General features: G+C 41.2%; 1 protein-coding gene across 1 annotated transcript; it reads right to left on the reverse strand.

The window, feature by feature from the left end:
* Positions 1 to 532: 532 nt before the first annotated feature.
* Positions 533 to 21,768, reverse strand: LOC138940354 (uncharacterized). The gene is made up of 3 exons (XM_070309191.1): positions 21,280 to 21,768; positions 4,021 to 4,339; positions 533 to 3,552 (listed from the first exon to the last, which is right to left on the reverse strand). The coding sequence occupies exons 1-3, from the start codon at positions 21,766 to 21,768 to the stop codon at positions 533 to 535; spliced, it is 3,828 nt and encodes a 1,275-aa protein (XP_070165292.1).
* Between the last annotated feature and the right edge of the window lie 777 nt (positions 21,769 to 22,545).

Consider the following 22,545-nt stretch of genomic DNA (forward strand, 5'->3'; position numbering starts at 1 on the left):
GGGTACTACAAAAAAGGAGGAATTTCGATCGTTCGATTCCGAGAGCCAATCGGCTATCGACAACGAGGTGTTTGTCAGAATCGAACGATACGAAGAAACCGCAAAAACGGAATGAAAACAAGGCTTCGCACGTAACGTCTCGCTTTAGAACGTTCGAGAAACAGAATTAATAATATAATTTATAAAACGCTTACTTTCTTGAACATCCCGCTCGCCTCGTATACCGGGTAGGTTACGAAATAACTGGTTAAATCCTACCACCATAATCGATACACGGCATCTTAATGATAATTCTCGATCAGACGGTCCGAAGAGCTCTACAGCAAATTTTTCAACATACAATAATAGGAAAAGAGTACCGATAAAGATCGTTGGTGATTCAATCGAAATACATGAGTTAACTTAATCAGTAAATCTTAGCATAGGGTTATTTACATAGGCGTTCTTAGAATAGATATATGTACATATACAGAGCGTGACGATAATTAAAGTCAAACTTAATTATTAACGCATAAAGAAAACGCAAATTAATTTAAGAGCCAGTGTCACTTGATATCGGTAGCTGACAGATCTGCGTTATTGGTCGCTTTAGAGTGGTTTTGGCAGTACGCAATGTAACTACTCGGACATGCCCATCCGATCCCGGATGTACGTCTAATATTCGGGCGAGTTCCCATTTCGAAGGAGGTGCCAAATTATTTTTCAATAATACCAGCTCGTTAATTTTGAGCTCCGGTTCGTTTTCTCGCCATTTACGCCTTTGTTGCAATGTATGCAAATAATCAGAAGACCAAGAACGCCAGATCTGCTCTAAAAGCGCACGCACTTGCTGCCATCGAGACAGCCGATTCGAATCGATATCTAAAACAGATTCTTCAGGCGGACTTACTAACGGGCGACCGACTAAAAAATGACCCGGAGTTAACGCGGAAAAGTCATTCGGATCATCATGTAACGCGGAAATTGGGCGGGAATTTAGGCAAGCCTCGATTTGACACAGCAGCGTAGCGAACTCGATCTGCGATAATGTTCGGGAACCAATCGCTCGTTTCAAATGAAACTTTAATCCTTTGACACCGGCTTCCCAAAGTCCGCCGAAATGCGGAGCAGAGGGAGGTATAAAATGCCATTTTATGTTATCATTAGCGATAGCGTCTTGTATTTGAGGGTCGGCGACAAGTCGCTGAAAGGTAGTGTTTAATTCGCGGTCCGCGCCTTGAAAATTAGTGCCGTTATCACTGTACATGTCGGATGGAAGACCGCGACGGCTTGCAAATCTCCGAAAGGCGGAGAGAAAACCGTTAGTAGCGTAATCATCTACGTATTCTAAATGGACGGCCTTTGTCGAGAGACAAATAAAAACGGCAACATAATATTTTTTGGATCGTTGACCGCGGCCGACTGACGGAATAATATTCATCGGCCCGGCGTAATCGACGCCTGTGTGCGAGAACGGAGCCGAAGGCGTGACGCGGGGCTGGGGGAGATTCCCCATCAGCTGTTGCGAGGTACGTGCGCGTTCGCGTACGCACTTTACCCAACTACGTATAAGAGATTTTACACTGGTGCGCGCTGAAATTATCCAATAATTTTGGCGTAAAATTCTTAACATCAATTGAGTGCCTCCATGAAGAGAGGCTTTATGAGCTTGAGCGATTAATAATTCCGAAATTCGATGTTTCGGTAAAATTATAGGGTGCCGTTCATCATAACTGAGTGACGAATGGTCAATCCGCCCGCCAAGGCGAATTAATTTATCTTTCCCGAGAAAGGGATAAAGCGATAACAAAGAACTGGATCTTGGCAGTAAACTTTTATCGTTTAACGCTTGAATTTCGGATGGAAAATGACGTTGTTGCACGTAACGAAGCCAAAACAAGGAAGCTTCTTTGAGTTCGGCAGTGTACACATAACGGAACTGACGCCAACGAAGGATAATTGAGGACAAATCGCGTTGTAATTTAGGCCTGGTCATTAAATGATTATTTAATGTAGAACCATTGCTCGTTTTGCACGACGCGTTAAATACTACGCGAAGTTTCGTCGTGCAGCTAGACTCGCGTAGTACCGGATGATGCGGTATATACACCGCTTGGTTAAGCGTCGGATTTTCGTCGGAGACAGGTTCCATATGACCCATAGATTTATATTCATTTAAGAAAGAATGATAGGGTTTCGCGAGATCCGGATTTTTTCGTAGGCGTTGTTCTAATTTCGAATAAAGAAGCGCGGCAGTTTTGCGCGAAGATCCTATATCGAGCGGAGGGTTGGTTTTAAATGGTAACCGTATTATATAGCGGCCGTCTTCGGCACGCTTATGTGTTTCGATAAAATGTTGTTCGCATTTTTTATCTTCTTCCGACAGCTGAAGTTCGGAAGAAATTTCCTCGATCTCCCAAAATTTTTGAAGGAGAGAATCGAGCGAAGGAATTGTTACGCAATTTAATGAAGTCGCGGAACCGGTAATTGAATTAGAAGTGCCGGTAGGACCGGATAATATCCATCCTAAAGCAGTAAGCTGGGCCGTCGGAGTTCCGGTCGGACCATGTTTTACCTTTTGCTTTAATAACGATCCATATAAATCTGATCCGATGAGCAGATGGATCGGATGATTGCTAAACGGATCCGGATCCGCGAGTGGTAATTTCCGTAAATGCGGCCAATAATCTACGGTTTTAGTCCTTGAGCCAGCGTATGACGTAATTTTTTGATATACGAAAGCAGTCAAAGAAAAGGTTGAGGAACCTCGCCCATTACAAGACTCGAGAGTAAGAGACACCTGAGATTTCGCTATGCCACTGTATCGTTCGCCGAAACACTGTACGTGGAGGCTCGCGCGGGAACGTTTCGTGCGCATAGTTTGACACAACGATTCCGAAATAAAGCTAACAGCCGAGCCTTGATCTAACAACGCACGAACTTTAAATTTACGTCCTTCGATGGTACGCAGTATTACCCATGCGGTGGCTAGTAACACGTTCGGCGGATTTTTCAGCGGCGAATGAATCGTTTGAACGGAAGCGACGGCGGTCTCGTTCTTTATCTCAGGGGTGGCTGAGCCGCTCGGTTGAGCGTTAAGAGTTTTGTTTTCCAAAACAGAATTTTCACTAATCTTCTGTACTGGTATATTTGAGTCACGATGCAAGAGCGTATGATGTGCTCGTCGGCACAAATTACAGCGTTTTTTACTCTTGCAAGAGGTCGGGAAATGGCCGACCTTTAAACAATTAAAGCAACATTTGTGTGATTTGAGAAACTGAGTTCTCTGTTCGACGGATTTACGCTTAAACTCGTCGCATAACATCAAATTATGATTGCCGGAACAATTCAAACATTTTTCGGTGGCTACGTTATTCACCGAGGCCCGATTAGAGCCTTTATTTTTATGAGACGAAGTGTTGGCATTTAACTTAGAATGATCGGTTAGTCCTCGAATTCGCAGCGTCATAAAATCTCGAATCTCTTCATACGTCGGAGATGCGGTTGATTTACCGCGTTGCAGATTCCACTCATTACGTGTGCGTGGACTAAATTTTTGCGAAACAATATAGACTAATAAGTCATCCCATTTTTCAACAGGTCTGCCTAAATTTGTTAACGCGGCTAATGACGCGGCAACGGTATCGCGTAAACCTTTGAGTTCGACAGCGGATTCCGTTTTCATAATAGGCAAATCAGCGAAAGCATGAATAATCGCGTTTTGATTATCGTACTCTTCGATAAGTAATTTCCACGCACCATCGTAATTTGCGTCTGCAATCTTAACATGATTAATTAATACAGCGGCTTCGCCCGTGACACTGACTTTTAAATAATGTAATTTCTGCGTATTCGACAGCGATTCTTTCGAGGCGACGAGCGATTCGAATATTCCGCGGAAGTTTTCCCATTCCGCGAAATTACCGGAAAATTTCGGCAACGGGATGCGCGGTAATTGCAATGAAACCGCACCAGACAATTCGCGAGAAGAAATGTCGCTTACCGTTGATGCCGCATTTGGGTCGCACCGAGAGAATTTACCTATCACGTCTGCGAGGTAGTCCGCCGCTTCGTGGTAGACGTCCTCGGCCGTAAAGAATTCCTCCTCGGTGAAGTATTGGACTGTACGCTGTTCGTCGGCCGTTGCTATTTGCTGAAGCTGGACGTTGAGACGTTGACACCTTTCCCATAATGTCTCCAAGGCGTCCAGTCGACTCTTCGCCTTGTATTGCGTGACGTTGGCCTTGCCCATTTTCTTAAAGTTGGGGAACACTCGCTTCATCGAGCTTATTGTAATAGATTGCTCGATGAGGAGGTCCTGCAGCGAGTCCGTCATGACAGTAGGCATATAAGATGAAACCTTTCAGCAACAATTCACCATCTGGTGGTTGTAGAGATGCTGAAGCGTGACGACTGGTCCGTCGCACGCGGATGTGCGAAGACGCACTATAATTTTCACTTAACCGTGCCGCGCGCTAAAGCGTGCGACAACTATGTGTGACTGCGGATTACGCAGGTCGCACTCTGAGGTGCGGAGTGCTAAAGAGCACAAAGATTGCACTTAAGCTGTGCAAAGCGCTAAGAAGCGCGAGATTTGCGCGGCACTGCGGATTACGCAGGACGCACTTTGAAGTGCGGAGTGCTAAAGAGCACAGAGATTGCACTTAAGCTGTGCAAAGCGCTAAGAAGCGCGAGATTTGCGCGGCACTGCGGATTACGCAGGACACACTTTGAGGTGCGGAGTGCTAAAGAGCACAGAGATTGCACTTAAGCTGTGCAAAGCGCTAAGAAGCGCGAGATTTGCGCGGCACTGCGGATGACGCAGGGCGCAAATAATAATGATACGTTGTGCTTAAGAGCACAACTTTAATAATGCAAAGGGATGCAAAGTTGACTTCGCGCACTTTATTTTCCCGGAAGTCCTTTCAACGCACTCGAGTTATTATTTACGGCAGCGGAATGCGGATAGATGTTTTGATATCGCGCACCGTCTCCGTCTCGCGATAGTTTTTATAAGTGCTGTTACCTTAGCGTGTCAGCGTTCTCACTCGCACTCCGCGAACTGATTACCGAATCACTATCTTTTTTTCCAAAATCCGGCTCGAAGGACCATTTAATGTAGCCGCGCCTTCGATTTACACGTCCACATTAACAGAATTTATTTGTTTCGCCGATCGGAGAGATAGGACGTAATTGATTTGTCCGGGTTTAGTTTGTTGAACAGTATTTATTCCTTTCGACACCAACTCCCGGACCGTCTTAGGTAATCGCACGCGACAGCAAGATATGAGCAGACACGCGAATTATCGTTTAATTATAACTTTATGAGCGTGAGGCGTTCGGTGTGCTCCCGGTGAAGGCTTGCGACGAAGTGTCTTAACGAAAAACCTTCTCTGCGATCCACGTACAATAGTTCTGGTTGATACGGGTACTACAAAAAAGGAGGAATTTCGATCGTTCGATTCCGAGAGCCAATCGGCTATCGACAACGAGGTGTTTGTCAGAATCGAACGATACGAAGAAACCGCAAAAACGGAATGAAAACAAGGCTTCGCACGTAACGTCTCGCTTTAGAACGTTCGAGAAACAGAATTAATAATATAATTTATAAAACGCTTACTTTCTTGAACAATTATAAACATATTTCTACTTTTTATATGGTACGTGCTGTCCATAAATAATAATTAATAAATTTATTATACCATTTTGTATCTTTGCCTTGGACATAGTTATTATGACAAATTTCCTAACCTCTCGTAATGACACAGCGTAATAATTAATTTTTTATTTTTAAAGAGTCAAACTTGACTGTAAATTATCCAAATCTTTTTTTCCGGTCAGTGTCATTGCACACGTAACAGACACAACGTAATGTAATCAGGAAGTAAGAAAACATATCAGTTAAATATAAAGTTTAATTGTAATTTTCATCTGAGATAAATTCTTCTTTGAGCTTCAATTAGATACATCACAATTTCAGTAAGTATTGTGTATTCAAATACTTTGAAATAAGACAAGAATGCAGTTTAATGATATTCCTAGCAATAGTCCAAGAAGTAATAGATCTTTCTTATTTTCAGTGATGAATCATATCTTTGTTATAGATAGCATATCATGGTATTTTGTGCAACATCTCCATCAGTTCTGTGAAAGAATTCTGTGTATGAAATTCTAATATATTATGCTATTTATTAACATTTTTTAACGCCTATTTCAGATATAAGAGAATTGAGAGCCATGTATGCTATACATCCATAGTAATTTGCACAGCAGATCTGTCATCGAGCACTAAAAAAGAATTCATTAACAAAATACGAGATTCTTTTAAGCAAGAGTTTATTAAAATTTTCTCCGCTATTAGAATCTTGTGAAATATTATGAAAATATCGATATCTCCATCAGTGTTGTGAAAGAAGTCATTTACAATACAAGTTGCTGTTTCCGTAGCCTTAATGCCTATAGGCTACACAAGCCTATTTAATAAACTGTACGTACGTATACTATAATATAATATAATAATATAATATACTCATGAGATTTGATAATATTTCTACTAAAGTTATTCTGTATATGAAATTCTAATATATTATGCTATTTATTAATATTTTTAAACGCCTATTTCAAATATAACAGAACTGAGAGCCACATATCCTACGCATCTATAGTAATTTGCACAGCAGATCTGTCATGGAGCACTAGAAAAGAATTGATTAACAAAGCATGAGATTCTTTTAAGCGAGAGTTTACTATAATTTTCTCCGCTATTAGAATCCTGTGAAATGTTATGAAAATATCAACAATCATCTATTTATATTTTTGGGAAATTAATTTTTTATTCTCAAAGCATGTTTGTACAATGACATTTATTGTTCATTATAAGCAATCAATACAAAACTCTACAAAAAGCTACATCATACTATATATATAATATAGTAAAAGTGTAAATTTTTTTAGTAAGTGTATGTACTTACTAGCCAATGTATGCATTTACGATAGGATTTCAGCAAAAGTATCACCTAAATATAAAAATGTCTATTTCTGATAAATGTATTCATTTACTAGACAATGTATACATTTGCTACGATACATTATAGTAGAAAATGTATGCTTCTACTGGTAAAAGTTTAAATTCCGTTGCTTGTGAATACATTTACTTTTATCAAATTAATACACATTTACTGTTACACACACACCCACACACACACACACACATACATATATATATATATATATATATATATATATATATATATATACATATATTATATATAATTTAACAACTAAGCTTCGGATAAAATTTTGGTAAAGGAAAAATCGTCTTAGAATTAATTCAAGAATACGACATTTTAAGAACTAAAAGTTGTTTTAAATCACCCTGTATACACACCAAAAAAAATCAAATGTGGTACACACACAATAAATGTATATGGTGTGCACGGAGCACGCGTTTGTGATGTTGTAGTTCTTCTCTAAAAAAGGCATGATTGATATATTGTTATCGCTTTTAAATTATAAATAAATATATCGCAACTTTCCTCTCTCAAAATCTTTCAATTTCTTGTTTCTGCATAATTCTCTTCCTTTTACGAATTCTTTTTACAAGGTTTTAACAAAAATGTATACATTGACATCTGTTCAAAATTGAAACATTCAATGCCTAAATTTCAATCGGCGAACGTCGCCGTTAAATTAACACGATTGCCTCGAAAAATAAAAACACGAGCGAGAGTAAGCATCGTCGCGATCAACAAAGAAAAAGGCGCGTGATCGCATTCCTTTTAGAATGAAAAACTGTGACAAACAGCTAGTTCTCGAAGGTTCGAAATCGGAAAAACTTGTTATTCACATCGGCAGAGCGCGAGTTTCAGCGGTCGGTCGATTTAGTCTTACGCTGACACCGATACGAGCTGGTCGATAGCAATCGATCATAGTTTCGAATATCATCATTTCTCGTATGATATTCTTTCGCACATTCGAGCTCGTGTCGCTTACTCAGTGGGAGTACTCGTCTCAAAATCGGTCCGAAGAGTTTGCCGCTTACGACGATTCGAGCTGGTCGATAGCAATCGATCCTAATTTCTCGTTTCGTACTCTCTCGTATGATATTCTCTCGTGTCATATTCTCGCTCGTGTCGTTTTGCGCTACTTATTGTGAACTTCGCGCTGTTTTGTTTAATCTCGCTCGTGTCATATGCGATTTAGTCATTCTCGTTGGAAATTCTCAACCGACATTCTAGCAGACTATCGAGAATTGAACTTAGTGCGAAAGACGCCTCAGTGTCTGTATTCCTACCTGTTATGTACTTATCGAGTTTGTGAGTGTTAAGCGTTTGGAGTCCGAGAGTCGACGCGCGTTCACCGTTCCGCGAATGTCCTCTGCCTCGCGCCAAGCAACATCCGGCGGCCGCGTGCAAGATATCCGTTCTCGCGAGAGCTTCTAGCAAGAAGCTCTACAAGATTTCCGATACGCGTTGAAGGCAGTCATTAACAGGACATTTTGAAGATATCCGTCGGAGATGCGGAATACGTGCCGTCGCTCGCTCCGATTATTCTAAATAAACGAATAATCAAAACAATCCGCATTCAAATCGTTTCTCATTCTCCTTATCCTCCAGCGGATCTACGGATTCGCGTAACACACTGCTTCTCGCTCATTTCTGAGCGTCTCTAAAGATTCGGGCGACTTCGTCGAGGTCGACTCCCGAACAACATCAATAAAATAATGTTAATGTTACATGTTTAACATAACGTTACAATTATGTCGTTAAAGTTACATAGCATTTATGAAATTTTTAGAGTATATAAGTTTACATTCACCAAAATACAATACATAAATGTTACGTATTTAACATAACGGATACACTTATGTCGTTAGAGTTATGTAGCATTTATGAAGTTTTTAGAGTGTACACATTTACATTCACCAAAATACATAACTGGTACGTATTTAACATAACGTTTCAATTATGTCATTAGAGTTACGTAGCATTTATAAAACTTTTAGAGTATACATATTTACATTTCACCAAAATACATAAATGTTACGTATTTATTATAACGTTACAATTACGTCGTTAGAGTTACGTAGCATTTACGAAACTTTTAGAGTATGCACATTAACATTCACAAAACTGTATAAATGTTACATAACAAAGTAACGACAAAATTACATAACAATTCTATGCAACAATTATAGATTCATTACGTTATTGATATAACTGATACGTTATAGTTTCATTTTAATGATCTGTAATATATACATATAGAACATTATATAATTGTTACGGAAATGAGCCCTGCGTGTTTACTGGGAGCTAGCTCACAAAGAAAATCTAAATCTTCGAAGAAAGATTTAAATTCATCATAATTTATAGACATTTCTTGCAAGAAAAGGAAGATTTCTTTTCTTATTGCAAAGAATTTCTCTAAACATTTCCCTGCGCTAAGCCATCGAACTTCGGAATACAGAGGTATATCTATATAAATTGCATTATGCTCTTCGAGAAAGGATTGGAAATTTCTGTGATTCAGAAATTTGTGACCGCCTTTTATTGCATTAATAATTTTAGTAATAATCTGCATTGCGGTACACAATTTGTAACGATACCGTTACCAGCCTCGCGGGCCGACCAGCTGCCCGCAAATTTTGAGGCTCGGCGCCTATGGCGCCCCTAAATTCCCACACCCGTGTTGCGGCCCCACCGTGGGGCCGCCCCACCACGCGCTCCCACCACGCGCCGACTCGCGTAAGTGGGAGGCCGGCCGCCGGTATATAAGGCGCTCCGACGAGCGTAGCGTTACCAGTTCCCGATCCCGAGTCCTACCTCGTACAACTCCAGATCCGAAACCCATACCGCGTTACACCAGGCTACGGGCTACCCGTAGTTACGCCGGGTTATCCGGTTGCTGGGACGGCGCACCCTGATACCTAGCGTTACACCAGGTCACGGGCTACCCGTGGTTAGGCCGGGCTTCCCGGTTGCTGGGACGGCGCATCCTACCCCGCGTTAAACCAGGTCACGGGCTACCCGTGGTTAGGCCGGGCTTCCCGGTTGCTGGGACGGCGCATCCTACCCCGCGTTAAACCAGGTCACGGGCTACCCGTGGTTATGCCGGGCTTCCCGGTTGCTGGGACGGCGCATCCTACCCCACGTTAAACCAGGTCACGGGCTATCCGTGGTTATGCCGGGCTTCCCGGTTGCTGGAACGGCGCATCCTACTTGTAGATAAGTTCGCACCGCGTTATACCGTAAGACCGTTTGTATCGTAAGACCACTTTGGTCTCCGTGTTCTAGTAGCTTCTAGTACCGCTTTGTACATATACCGCGACCTGATACATTGTAATACCGTTGTACCTATACCGTAATCAGTAAGACCACTCCGCGCCCTGATAGATTCTAGCACCGGTTGTATATATACCGCGACCCATTCGTATTATAAGACCGCATTGTATATACCGCGACTTTTAACTAGAGAGATAATTAGACCTTAGGATTCCCGCCGGTGTCGCGCCGTTTCTATCTTCACCCACGGCCCTCAAACTACTACGGGAGCGTCAGTCCTTTTAAGGATAGACCGCCGACGCCTCGTCCTTTTAAGGATAAGGCAGTCAGGCAGTTGGAATTACATTGAGGGCCCCGCGACACCCCGTAGTGTTTAAGATCTGTATTGTACCACGAATAATAAGCGTAATTTAATTGCATGCGAACACCGCGAATGCAGAACACGGCCGCTTGAGCCACGCTCGCTTCCCGAGCTCCACGCGCAAACTCTGTACGCACCGTGCTTACACGTTGCCTTGTGAATAACAACCGCTCACGCACGAAACTTTGTACGCGCACCGCTCCCGCATGTTGCTTCGCGCATAGCTTTAAGTGTTAAATATCTTTCATAATAAACAGACTTGTTTAAACCGATTACCCGAAGGTAAAGTAAGTTGGAGTTTCCCCCTTCTCCCGAATCCTGGCACCGGCGAGCCTTGATCCGCGGCGTACGGGAAAGGTGAAACGTTACAAATTTAATCGCTTTCCCACATAATGCTTCTTGATGAATTATGCAATGAATAAGGGGGAATTTTAAGAATTAAAAGAAAGGCTACGAGCAAGAAATCAGCTCGCAAAAGAGCATGTTAAAGAAAAAATTAAAGTAAATTATACGATTAAAAAGGGGTGAAAAGCAATCCGCATGCATACAAATAAGCTGAAGCAGTTTATTGAAAATTAAAGTAAACACCCTATTCGTTGCGAGAACGACCAGGATACCGCATAAGGTCAAGAGCACGACGAAGGTTCGCCAAGCTCGCACGACTCCGACCCTCAGAGGGACGGCGAACTCCACCATCCGCTCGAAACGATCTCGGCGATTAAGACCAGTGCCCACGGGAAGTCGAATAGGATTCAACGCTCGAGAGACCCTCAAGTTACGGAAAGTCCCTGCATCCGCAAGCCGACAAATATCCATCGCCGTCCAGAATAAAGGCAAACTATGCCAAGGATGAGGCACCACCTCACGCACAGTACGACAACCACTTGCACAATCCACAGAAATATGGAGCGAAAACGGCTCCCTACTGCGATATACAGCCTCACAGGCCCGCTCAAAAGTATCGCGCGGTAAAACAGGGCCGTACAAAGTAGAATTATTGCACGCTCTGCATATCAAGTTAGAAGGGTTGGACACAGATTCCAAACACCAAAAACAGAAATTATAAGATTCCATGACTACTAGCGAGTATGTGACCGGACGAACGTCAATAGGAGACTGAACAATAAACGAAAATGACTCGCGGGATATAATCGCGGGATATAACCGCGAGATAAAAAACTAAAGTATATAATATCACAGGATACTCGTCAGCTGAAACAGCCGACGGTCCGAGGGTCTCACGGAGTCATATGAAACGGACTCACAGTATGAAATTCAAGACTTTCAATACAACCCAGGCCTATACTTTGAAAAAATTGGGCAGCTATACTACGTCAAGGTAACATAGAAATTAGTAATCAAATTAGATCTAACAATATTAAACGACGGATACGAACAAATATTGAAGTATTTGCAACAAACAGAGACAATACAATGAGACGGGAGTGGTGCACTTGGACACAGTATAATTGGACACGGTGCAAATGGACACGTTACAAATGGACACGAGATTTTGCACACGGTTCAATTGGACACAGTGCATTTGGACACAGTAATTTTGGATACAGTAGCTTTTGGACACATAAGAAAATACGCATCGCTTACTTGGACACCGCTCAATTGGACACTGTTCATTTGGACACCGTTCGTTTGGACACAGAAAGATGCGCACCGTTCATTTGGACACCGTTCGTTTGGACACCGTTATTTGCCCACTGTTCGTTTGGACACCGTTCATTTGCCCACTGTTCGTTTGGACACCGTTCATTTGCCCACCGTTCGTTTGGACACCGTTCGTTTGGACACCAAAATTTGATTTAAGTTATACGACGTAATCCACACCAAATTTTTGTTTTAAATAAGAAATAGGTTTGGGTTAGGTTATATCTTCCGGAAGTGGAGCCCCCCCGCAGGGGGGGCGGAACCCACTGTATCCATGCATGACATCCAAATATGCGAAAGGCTAAACAAAGTGCTAAAAGCAATGTAAAATTAATGACATCAGTATCAGAGATATATAAGTATGAATATATTTTATTTTGACAGATATTATAACTTTCAAATGTATCTCCTTTTCACGATTTCATATTTTACATAGATTTACCAGTATAAAGTGTTATAAGAATACTGATTATATTTTCCCCAAATGATTTTTATTTCTCTCCATCTGTTACATATTCAAATAAACAGTGCGCATGTTTCTGTGTACAAATGAACGGTGTCTAAACGAACGGTGGGCAAATGAACGGTGTCCAAACGAACGGTGGGCAAATGAACGGTGTCCAAACGAACAGTGGGCAAATGAACGGTGTCCAAACGAACGGTGGGCAAATGAACGGTGTCCAAACGAACGGTGGGCAAATAACGGTGTCCAAACGAACGGTGTCCAAATGAACGGTGCGCATCTTTCTGTGTCCAAACGAACGGTATCCAAATGAACAGTGTCCAATTGAGCGGTGTCCAAGTAAACGATGCGTATTTTCTTATGTGTCCAAAAGCTACTGTATCCAAAATTACTGTGTCCAAATGCACTGTGTCCAATTGAACCGTGTGCACAATCTCGTGTCCATTTGTAACGTGTCCATTTGCACCGTGTCCAATTGTATTGTGTCCAAGTGAAGGCCACTCCAATGAGACTACAGAATCACTACCATCAAGACGCATACAATAATCTTGACACTATAGCAAAACGAGAGGCAAAATATCTTAAAAATGTAATGACACAAATTCAGACAATATAAACCACCGACTAACAGACGCAGAGGACTGATAGACGGAATAGGCTCGATAGTAAAAACATTGTTCGGAACAATGGACGCGAATAATAAAAAGCATATTAACGAACAATTAAATTTATTAAAAAATAGACAACACGTGATCCGAACTCAAATAAAAGTAGTAAATAATACTATAGCACATGAAAAATTAGAAAATATAATAGATCGAAATGGAAAACTTTTACAAAAACGGGTAACGGTATATACTGAACGCGCCGAAATGAATGAGCATTTTATAATAATCACCGCAGTTATAATAATCACCGCAGTTATAATAAAATTAATACGCGACGCGGAGAATACAATCGAATATTTGACATATTGTATATACGCGAAGGAACAATGCATCCGAAATTAATGCCGATAGAAACGATTATTACACATTTAAAAGAAGCGACACAACAATTACAACAATTACAACAAGGAATGTATTTCCCGTTTAAAATTCACGAAGATTCAGGAAGATTGGCTAGCGATAGAGGAATATACCACAATAAGCGCGTTTTACGACAAAAGAAATATTTATACCATATATTGCGATTCCCATTAATTACACAACCGAGTTACGATATTAAAATGTAATTACATTTCCTGTACCGATGAATAATAACATAGAGTAACAAAAGCAACCACGAGACGGACATTTGTACCCGTTTTAATAATAACGAAAATCCCATCTGATCTCGCGACGACAGCCGCGATATCGAGAAAGAAAAGAAGAGTTGAAGTGCGAGAAAGAAAAGAAAAGTTAAAGTAGATATATCTGAATAAATGACTTTCGTTCTAATAAAACTACATATTTAATTCAACAGCGAGACGACCCCGCATGATCCTGAACTCCTTAGTTCCTAGTGACCAACGATCCCAGTAAATACCCCGTGCCTCCACCGAGGGGCACAACAAAACGTTCCATACAGCTTGGCTAGGCGTTTGATTACAAGGGCTGTGATAGGTGCGACGGAAGAGAAAGATGGAGCATCTCCTATCGTAGTTGTATAAAGAGAGTTCAAACACAATTTGCAGCATTCTTGCCAGAAAGGTCCCGCGGCTCACTCTGATCTTGCGACGACAGCCGCGATATCGAGAAAGAAAAGAAAAGTTGAAGTGCGAGAAAGAAAAGAAGAGTTAAAGTAGATATATCTGAATAAATGACTTTTGTTCTAATAAAACTACATATTTAATTCAACAGCGAGACGACCCCGCACGATCCTAAACTCCTTAATTCCTAGTGGCCAACGATCCCAGTAAATACCCCGTGCCTCCACCGAGGGGCGCAACAAAACGTTCCATACAGCTTGGCTAGGCGTTTGATTACGAGGGCTTTGATAGGTGCGACGGAAGAGAAAGATGGAGCATCTCCTATAGTTATAATTATGTATGTAATGCTTTATTGGTCCCCTAAGGGTTTCAAGGCGCTTTTAAGGAGCGTACCCGAACCTTTACAAAACTCCAACTTCTTTCCACTTTCTCTCTCTTAATTCCTCTCACTTCATCCTCCATCTCTCCTTTTTCTCGTCCCATGTCCATTCCTTCCCGTCTATCCACATCCTTCTGTTGCTTACCACCACGCTTCTTCCATACCCTCTTTCCCTCTTCGCTTTTTCCACCCGCCTCTCTCTCCTTTCACTTCCTTCCCCTCTTCACCTCTTTTCTCACAGCACACTTTATCCTTTCCAGCTTTTCCATCCGCTACCTTTCACCTAATCTAGCTCCCATTGCGTCACTCCTTCTTTTAGCTCTCGTTTCCGTATCGATCTACGACGTGCTCGATCCATCTCGATCCTCTTGCCTCTGTCGTTGTTGTTGACCTTCCTCTCTCTTTTTCTTCTCTCCATAGTCTTAATTCATTACTTATTCCCCTCACTCCTCCACTAGTTCTTTCATCTACTTTTCCATGTCTTTCTTCCTTCCGTCTTTCCTCTCCTTTCGTTTCCTTCTGCTCTTCTCACCTTTTCTCACTCACACTCTTACTTCTTCCGCCTCTCTGCACTTTAACCTATCAGGCTCTACTGTCCGCATCCTCTCCCTAACCTAGCTTTCGTCGTACTATTCTTAATTCGCCTGACCTTCCTTTCTCCGTTTTTCTCTTCTCCTTTTGACATCCGTTTCCGTGTTCAACCGCCATATGTTCATTCCACTTTCTTTCATCTGCGCCATCACCTATCATGCTTCTTCCCTCTCAGCTCTTTGCCACTTATCCTGTTAATCTGCTCTGCCTTATCCGCCTCTATTCTCCTCCTTATCAGCCGTCTTTCCGTCGCTTCCCACGTGACTCTCCTCTTCTCTCACTTTCCATCTTCTTTCCAGCTTTTCTATCCGCTACCTTTCACCTAACCTAGCTTCCATTGCGTCTTCCTTCTTTTAGCTCTCGTTTCCGTATCGATCTACGACCTGCTCGATCAATCTCAGTCCTCTGACGCTCTCTCTTGCCTCTGTCGTTGTTGTTGACCTTCCTCTCTCTTTTTCTTGTCTCCATAGTCTTAATTCATTGCTTATTCCCCTTACTCCTCCACTAGTTCTTTCATCCATTTTTCCCTGTTTTCCATCTTTCTTCCTTCCGTCTTTCCTCTCCTTTCGTTTCCTTCTGCTCTTCTCACCTTTTCTCACTCACACTCTTACTTCTTCCGCCTCTCTGCACTTTAACCTATCAGGCTCTATCGTTCGCATCTTCTCCCTAACCTAGCTTTCGTCATACTATTCTTAATTTGCCTGACCTTCCTTTCTCCGTTCCTCTCTTCTCCCTTTGACATTTGTTTCCGTGCTCAACCGCCATATGTTCGTTCTACTTTCTTCCATTTGTGCCATCTCCTCTCATGCTTCTTCCCTCTCAGCTCTTTGCCACTTGTCCTGTTAACCTGCTCTGCCTTATCCGCTTCTACTCTCCTCCTTACCGGCCGTCTTTCCGTCGCTTCCCACGTGACTCTCCTCTTCTCTCACTTTCCATCTTCTCTCTCTTTGCCCGATCTTCCTAACCTCCAAACCGCTCTAACCTTTGCATCCTTCCTCTATCCCGATCCTTCATTTCACATATCTCCCTTCATTCACCTTGCTGCATCTCCTCCTGCTCCTCACTTTTGTCCCTTCCGATCTCTCACACTTCTCCCTATCTTGTCTCCTTCTCCTTTTCTCCACAAGCACATTGCTTACGCAACGTACTCCATGTTGAAACCCCCCACCTATAGTTATAATTATAGCTTAAATTTATTTTCGGTATTCGTGTTTCACAAATTACGATTTGCTAAAGAATATACATTCTATAATATGAATGGATCTGCGTGTTATATGCGTTACCAACGGGTATTCCGAGGCCCTCGTTATCACTTGCATATGCAGCGGTGCACGACATTGACATAAACATCGTCGTAGTTATTCGGGTTTTCATATTGCCCTTGTAATGTAGGAGAAGGATCAGGGACAACAAACGTCTAACACAGGAAATGAAAAAGCGCGATAAATGTAAAAAAATATTGATATTCCTATCATTCGCATTATGCAATATCTGACCGTCAATTTTATGTCATTGATTATTTTAATGAAATGCGCGATGAGAGAGAAAAGAAACGAGATATAGGATATTATAAAGATCGATGTGTTTATTCTTCTTTAAATATATAAATTTTAATTATTATATTAAATTTCAACCGCATGTTTATTTTCATTTTTAATCGCGTAGCATTTTATGAAAATTATACGCATTCCCCCATCGGTGATTTCCTTTTGCAAGCGCAAATAATTTGTAATAATGTCAGTTAATTGGTTCACATCTTTTTCAAATTGATATTAAGAGATACGGTAGTGTCTCGCGCTAAGTCACGCGCAATAACAAGGTATTCCGCTTATTTATACACGAGTCGGCCAATTGAGAGTATCTGAGATTTTTAAATTTGGATAACGGCTGAAGCGATCGAGTTCTTATTAGACTTAACTTATAATCTTATAACTTTAATTAATCTCCATTTTATAATTTTCAAAGTATACGAAATATATATTATATAAGACAAACAAAAAATATCTATACTTTTATGTATTATCTCTAATATCTATTACTTTTATTTACTTAAGAATACACGGCGAGATCATCTCTCAATACGATATTACTTGCAAATTTTTTTCACATTTATTACTTTTTACAGTACCAAAAAGAAGTTATGTAAGAGTTTATCATTAAAAATAATATTCAAGTATAGTTCTGTAACTAATTCTGTATTTTATTTGATTTTCTGTGATGAAAACAAATTGAAAACAAATTGTGATAATAAAGTATGTACGGTTATATATTAATGCCATTATGTTATCTGTGCTGGTGAAAAGACCTGTGTCAAGCCAAGGATAAAACAAATTATACAAATAACTTTTTTCAAAGCGCTTGGTGCTGCTTAGTATCGTCTGAAATCATCAAAAACATGTCAAGAGAGAAACATTAATTTATTTTATATCACTTGATCTTTTAGATGCGCAAATAATTTATTAATCGTAGCTCAATTTTCTGTCTAATCACGGTCGAATATGTCGACATTTCCTCTATTTATCTTTTTAAGCTTTTAACCTTTTAACCTTTTTGTTTACGAGCAAAAATATTCTTGTAAAATGCGAGATTCCTAAATCTCACTAAATTGTAATGTCTACAGATAATTCAATTTCTTTTTTATTACCTTTAGATCATCCGGATGACGGATAGACACACAATACGCGAAGAAAATCCACAATTTAAAAATAGGATAATATTTATCAGATAGGCTACGTTTCAATTTCCATTGTTTTTCTGACAAATAAATTATAAATATCAATACAAAAATTTTGGCGGGATTAATTTTATCGTTATTTTATTACATTTTTACTCAGATATGTTGAAAATAAATAATTAATAATTATGATAATGATTTGCAAATGAATTGTTACGTCGTGGCGACTCCACAATTCCTTTCTTCCGCGACGTTGCGGTAACGATCGTCAGTTGGTGATAAGAACGAACCGTTCAATAAGCAAAGCATCTTGTACCATACGTTTCTTTTAAACACTGACATTTGTCACTAACAATATTCACGAGTATCCGTGGGAAAGACGCAAGGAAATCGGTGATGGAAATCATGCTGGTCTCGAGATAAATAAAAAATAACAGCTACCCCTTGCAATAGAATTTCCGGCGGAAGAACAACGAAATAACAAGAACTTTTAACGAAATGTTTAATAAACTCAGCTGCATTAATACTGATAATAACTTTCTAACGGACAAGTAATAAACACAGCTGAATCAACGTTGACAAAAATAATTATAAGGAAGTAAGACCCTTTTCTAATCAGATCATGTGCGCGAGGTTCCCCCGGAAAGGCTAATGTTTAAAGAACTTTTGAACTAATATCGAACTCACCAACCGACGATCAGCACGGGTAAAAATACGAAAATAGGAGACACCCCTTGCCGAATGAGGACACTGGCACGATTCTAATTCGTTAAAATCTTGAAGAATCCCTACTTTTGCATAATTTCAATTCGTTAAAGTTTTGAAAGATCCCACTCTTAAAATTAGAAGACGCCCTCAAAAAGGGTTATATAAAAGAAAGAACTCGTAAGACTGAGCATTATAATTCAAGTACCGATTATTCAAGTATCGATAGATTCGAGCACATATAGATTCGAGCAGCCATAGATACAGCATTCATAGATTCAGTATTCATAGATTCAGAGATTCAGAGATTCAGTGCCGGGCAATTAGTCTCTTAATGCGCGCATTAAGAGGAAAAAAAAACTCAAAGAGTGACTAGTTCAACATTAGTGTCCTCATCTTGGCGTCGTCTCCAGGGCAACCCGCCACCCGCACAGCATTACACGTCAGCGAAGGACGACAAGTTTGTCAACATATTCAACCAATTAAGGGTCAGCAAAGAACGTAGATTTCTATAATTCGTTTAATTATATTTTTTTTTCCCGCAATAAATAACGTTATCATCGGTTCCATAGTGAGAACCAGATCAGGAAATATTTACAAATTCCGACCCGCTACCGCAAAGGTCCGTTCCGCGAGTCAGAAGACGCGAACTTCTATAAATTTTAAGTCGACGTTAACCAACAGTAGTAGTAGCAATTACACAATCACCACACACAGAGAAACAGTCATTGACTTCCCTTCAAGTTACTCCCCAATATATCTTTCGGAACCATCTTCTCCTGAACTGCCGCTTTCCCTCCGATCGTTCTCCTCGTTGTCAACAATCATCCTTGAAAATTCACCCCCTCCTTCTCCTCCTTTGGAATTAGACGAGTTTGAGAAGGCAGTGCAGGATTTCTGCAACAAACTCTCTAATCTAGAGGACGAATCCTGATATCAATCTCCACTCCCTCTCCTTTCTTTCCCTCCTGAATCTGACGAATTCGAGAGAGCACTGGAAGAATTCTGCCATGAACTCTCAGATCTCGATGACGAATCCTCATACTAATCCTAGAATAACGAAACCAACTTCCTAATATTCCTACTCACACTCACTCACACAAATTATTTTATTTTCTTTTTCTAACAGATATTTTGTAATAACCAGTCAGAAATTCAATATTAATAATAGAATCTTGCCTCATTATTCTGACTCATGTCCTCCATACGATTGTAAGAACCACGAACAACCAAACACACTCCACACACACACCCATGCGCATATTAAAATAAATTGTTCTCATCATTTGATATAATGTACACCAAAGTAGTTTAATTTATTATGAATAAATTTATATTCTAATTTAAATACAATCTTTATTAACTCTCATTCTCCAGTCAAAAGATCGCACCTGGTCCCATCCCGCGTAATAGAGATTAAATTCTTTTACCAAAAAGGGACCGCCGAGCGAACTTCTGAAAAACAGAGTAATAGCGACCCTAACGGTCATTTACCTGATTTTCGGACTGTCAAGTTCGTTCGACCCGATTCTAACGCTTCGAGACGTTTAACTTCGGGATCATAAAGATAGTGGTTGCGCCCTTCTACTGACTCATCCTTCCTCGAGTCTGGACGTAACAGAATATTGCCGAAAAAAGACGCCTATATATAGCTACGGATCATGGACTAATTTCGAAAGTCAGTCACTTTTGAAGAGCGGTTTTCGAAATTAATTTATGATTTTCTCTGAAAAAAGTATATATATCTATAAGTATATACATCCTTTCATTCGCATCATGCAATATCTAACCGTCAATTTTATGTCATTGATTATTTCAATGAAATGCGTGAAAAGAAACGAGATATAGGATACTATAAAGACCGATGTGTTTATTCTTCTTTAAATATATAAATTTTAATTATTATATTAAATTACAACCGCATGTTTATTTTTATTTTTAATCGCGTAAAATTATACGCTTTCTCCCATCGGTAATTTCCTTTTGCAAGCGCGACTAATTTGTAAACACGCGTACATAACGTACACACACATACGTACATAACGTACACACACATACGTACATAACATACACACACGTACGTAACATATACACACGTATGTAACGCGCGCGCGCGCGCACACACATTCGTACGTAACGTACACACATACGTACGTAACGTACACACACGTACGTAAGTAACGCACGCGGATCGCGCGCTAGAAGCAGCGCGCGTCCTTAAAGAACGAGTCGCGTCAAGGTCGAATCGGAAGGAACCGCGACCCCCAATCGACCCGAGCGCCATCTCTCGAGCACTCTCGGCGACTCGTACCCGCTCCCCCCCACGCCCTACGTAATCCCCCGGCCCCCCCGACCCGAACTTTCCCCCGCGGGCGCTAACAAACTGCTCCGACATCTCTCTCTCTCTCTCTCTCTCTCTCTCTCTCTCTCTCTCTCTCCAATGGTACCTCTCTCTTGCACTCATTGCAAAAGTGAGCTGAAACCTGCCTTACTATCCTACTGATCGGTATCAGCTTTGCGATTATTTCTTTATACTTGTATCCCCTATCGCCCATTAATCGACCCTGCGCATCGCGATTGCGTTTATGCGCGTTCGTCGTCAACAGCATACTCTTGTACGTTTTCTTGTCATTTTCCGTATAGATGACGTCATCGGGGACTTTTTTGAAGATCAACTCGTAAAGACCAGGTGTACCGACATATTGTACGCCGTCGATAATTATGTTATCCACGTTGTCCACGTCAAAACGTTTATTACCGAACAACATTCCATCGTTATCGAAATAAACACCGTACACGGTGTCAATACCGCTCTCTCGATCGCCGCTCAGGACAGGCCAGACGTACCTCCGACCCAGCGGACCTAACTGATCTCGCAACGTTTCTCGACCCTCCAGTGTTTGCAACTGATTTCGGACGGATGTTACGAGCGAGTCGTCCGTGGTTTCGAAAACATCCTCGTTCGCGAGTAATTCGGACATCGTAGGTTGTACGGTTCTCATTGACGCGGACGGGGTGTAGAGATTATCGGCGGTACATCCAGTGGAGGGTCCGATCGTTTCGATTTATGCGGTGCTGGTTAGCGATCCGACCTGACGTTGGATCGTTTTCTCTTTTGCGGTGCCACATCATCTTTCTCGCGCTTCGGGATGGATAACGCTTCGATCCCCGCGTCGATGTTACTCCCCGGCACGTTCTTCACCGCGATCGAGCTAGAGTTATCGACGATCTTTTGTAGCGGCTCGATTAGAGGTCTGAAGCGCCTGTCCAACATATCCTCCTCGATCTTACCGGTCTTCAACGCGCGATGTTTCTTGCGAATCGATTCACTAGTTTTCACAATTGCTCTCGCAATCTTCTCGCGCTCGCGAATATCCTCGCTCTTATCGATCGCAGCCATCGCGGAAAAGCAAAAATGTCAATCTCTCTCTCTCTCTCTTACATTTCACCTCCGACGAAGTATCGGCAACAACTAATCGTTTTGCGGTATCGCGAACACGGTAAATCCTTTTCTGTATCGACCATCGTTGAGCGAGCTGTCTTTGTCTATCACTACGAATCCGTACTTGCATTGCCAACAATCGCGACACAACGCGCAAAATTCATCGTACGGCATGTCGGTATTCACGTGATCGTTGTACACGTGTTTCAGGTTGGTACCATCCTGTTTGAACAGGATCAGCAGGTTCGCGTTGTCGCGTATCAGATATTTAGATATTCTCGCGTACGTCTGACAGAGATAAAAGCAGTCGACGCTC

This window comes from Polyergus mexicanus, unplaced genomic scaffold (genome assembly GCF_030449975.1).
Source record: "Polyergus mexicanus isolate NDT 795.1 unplaced genomic scaffold, iyPolMexi1.0 SCAF_16, whole genome shotgun sequence".
NCBI classification, from domain to species: domain Eukaryota; kingdom Metazoa; phylum Arthropoda; class Insecta; order Hymenoptera; family Formicidae; genus Polyergus; species Polyergus mexicanus.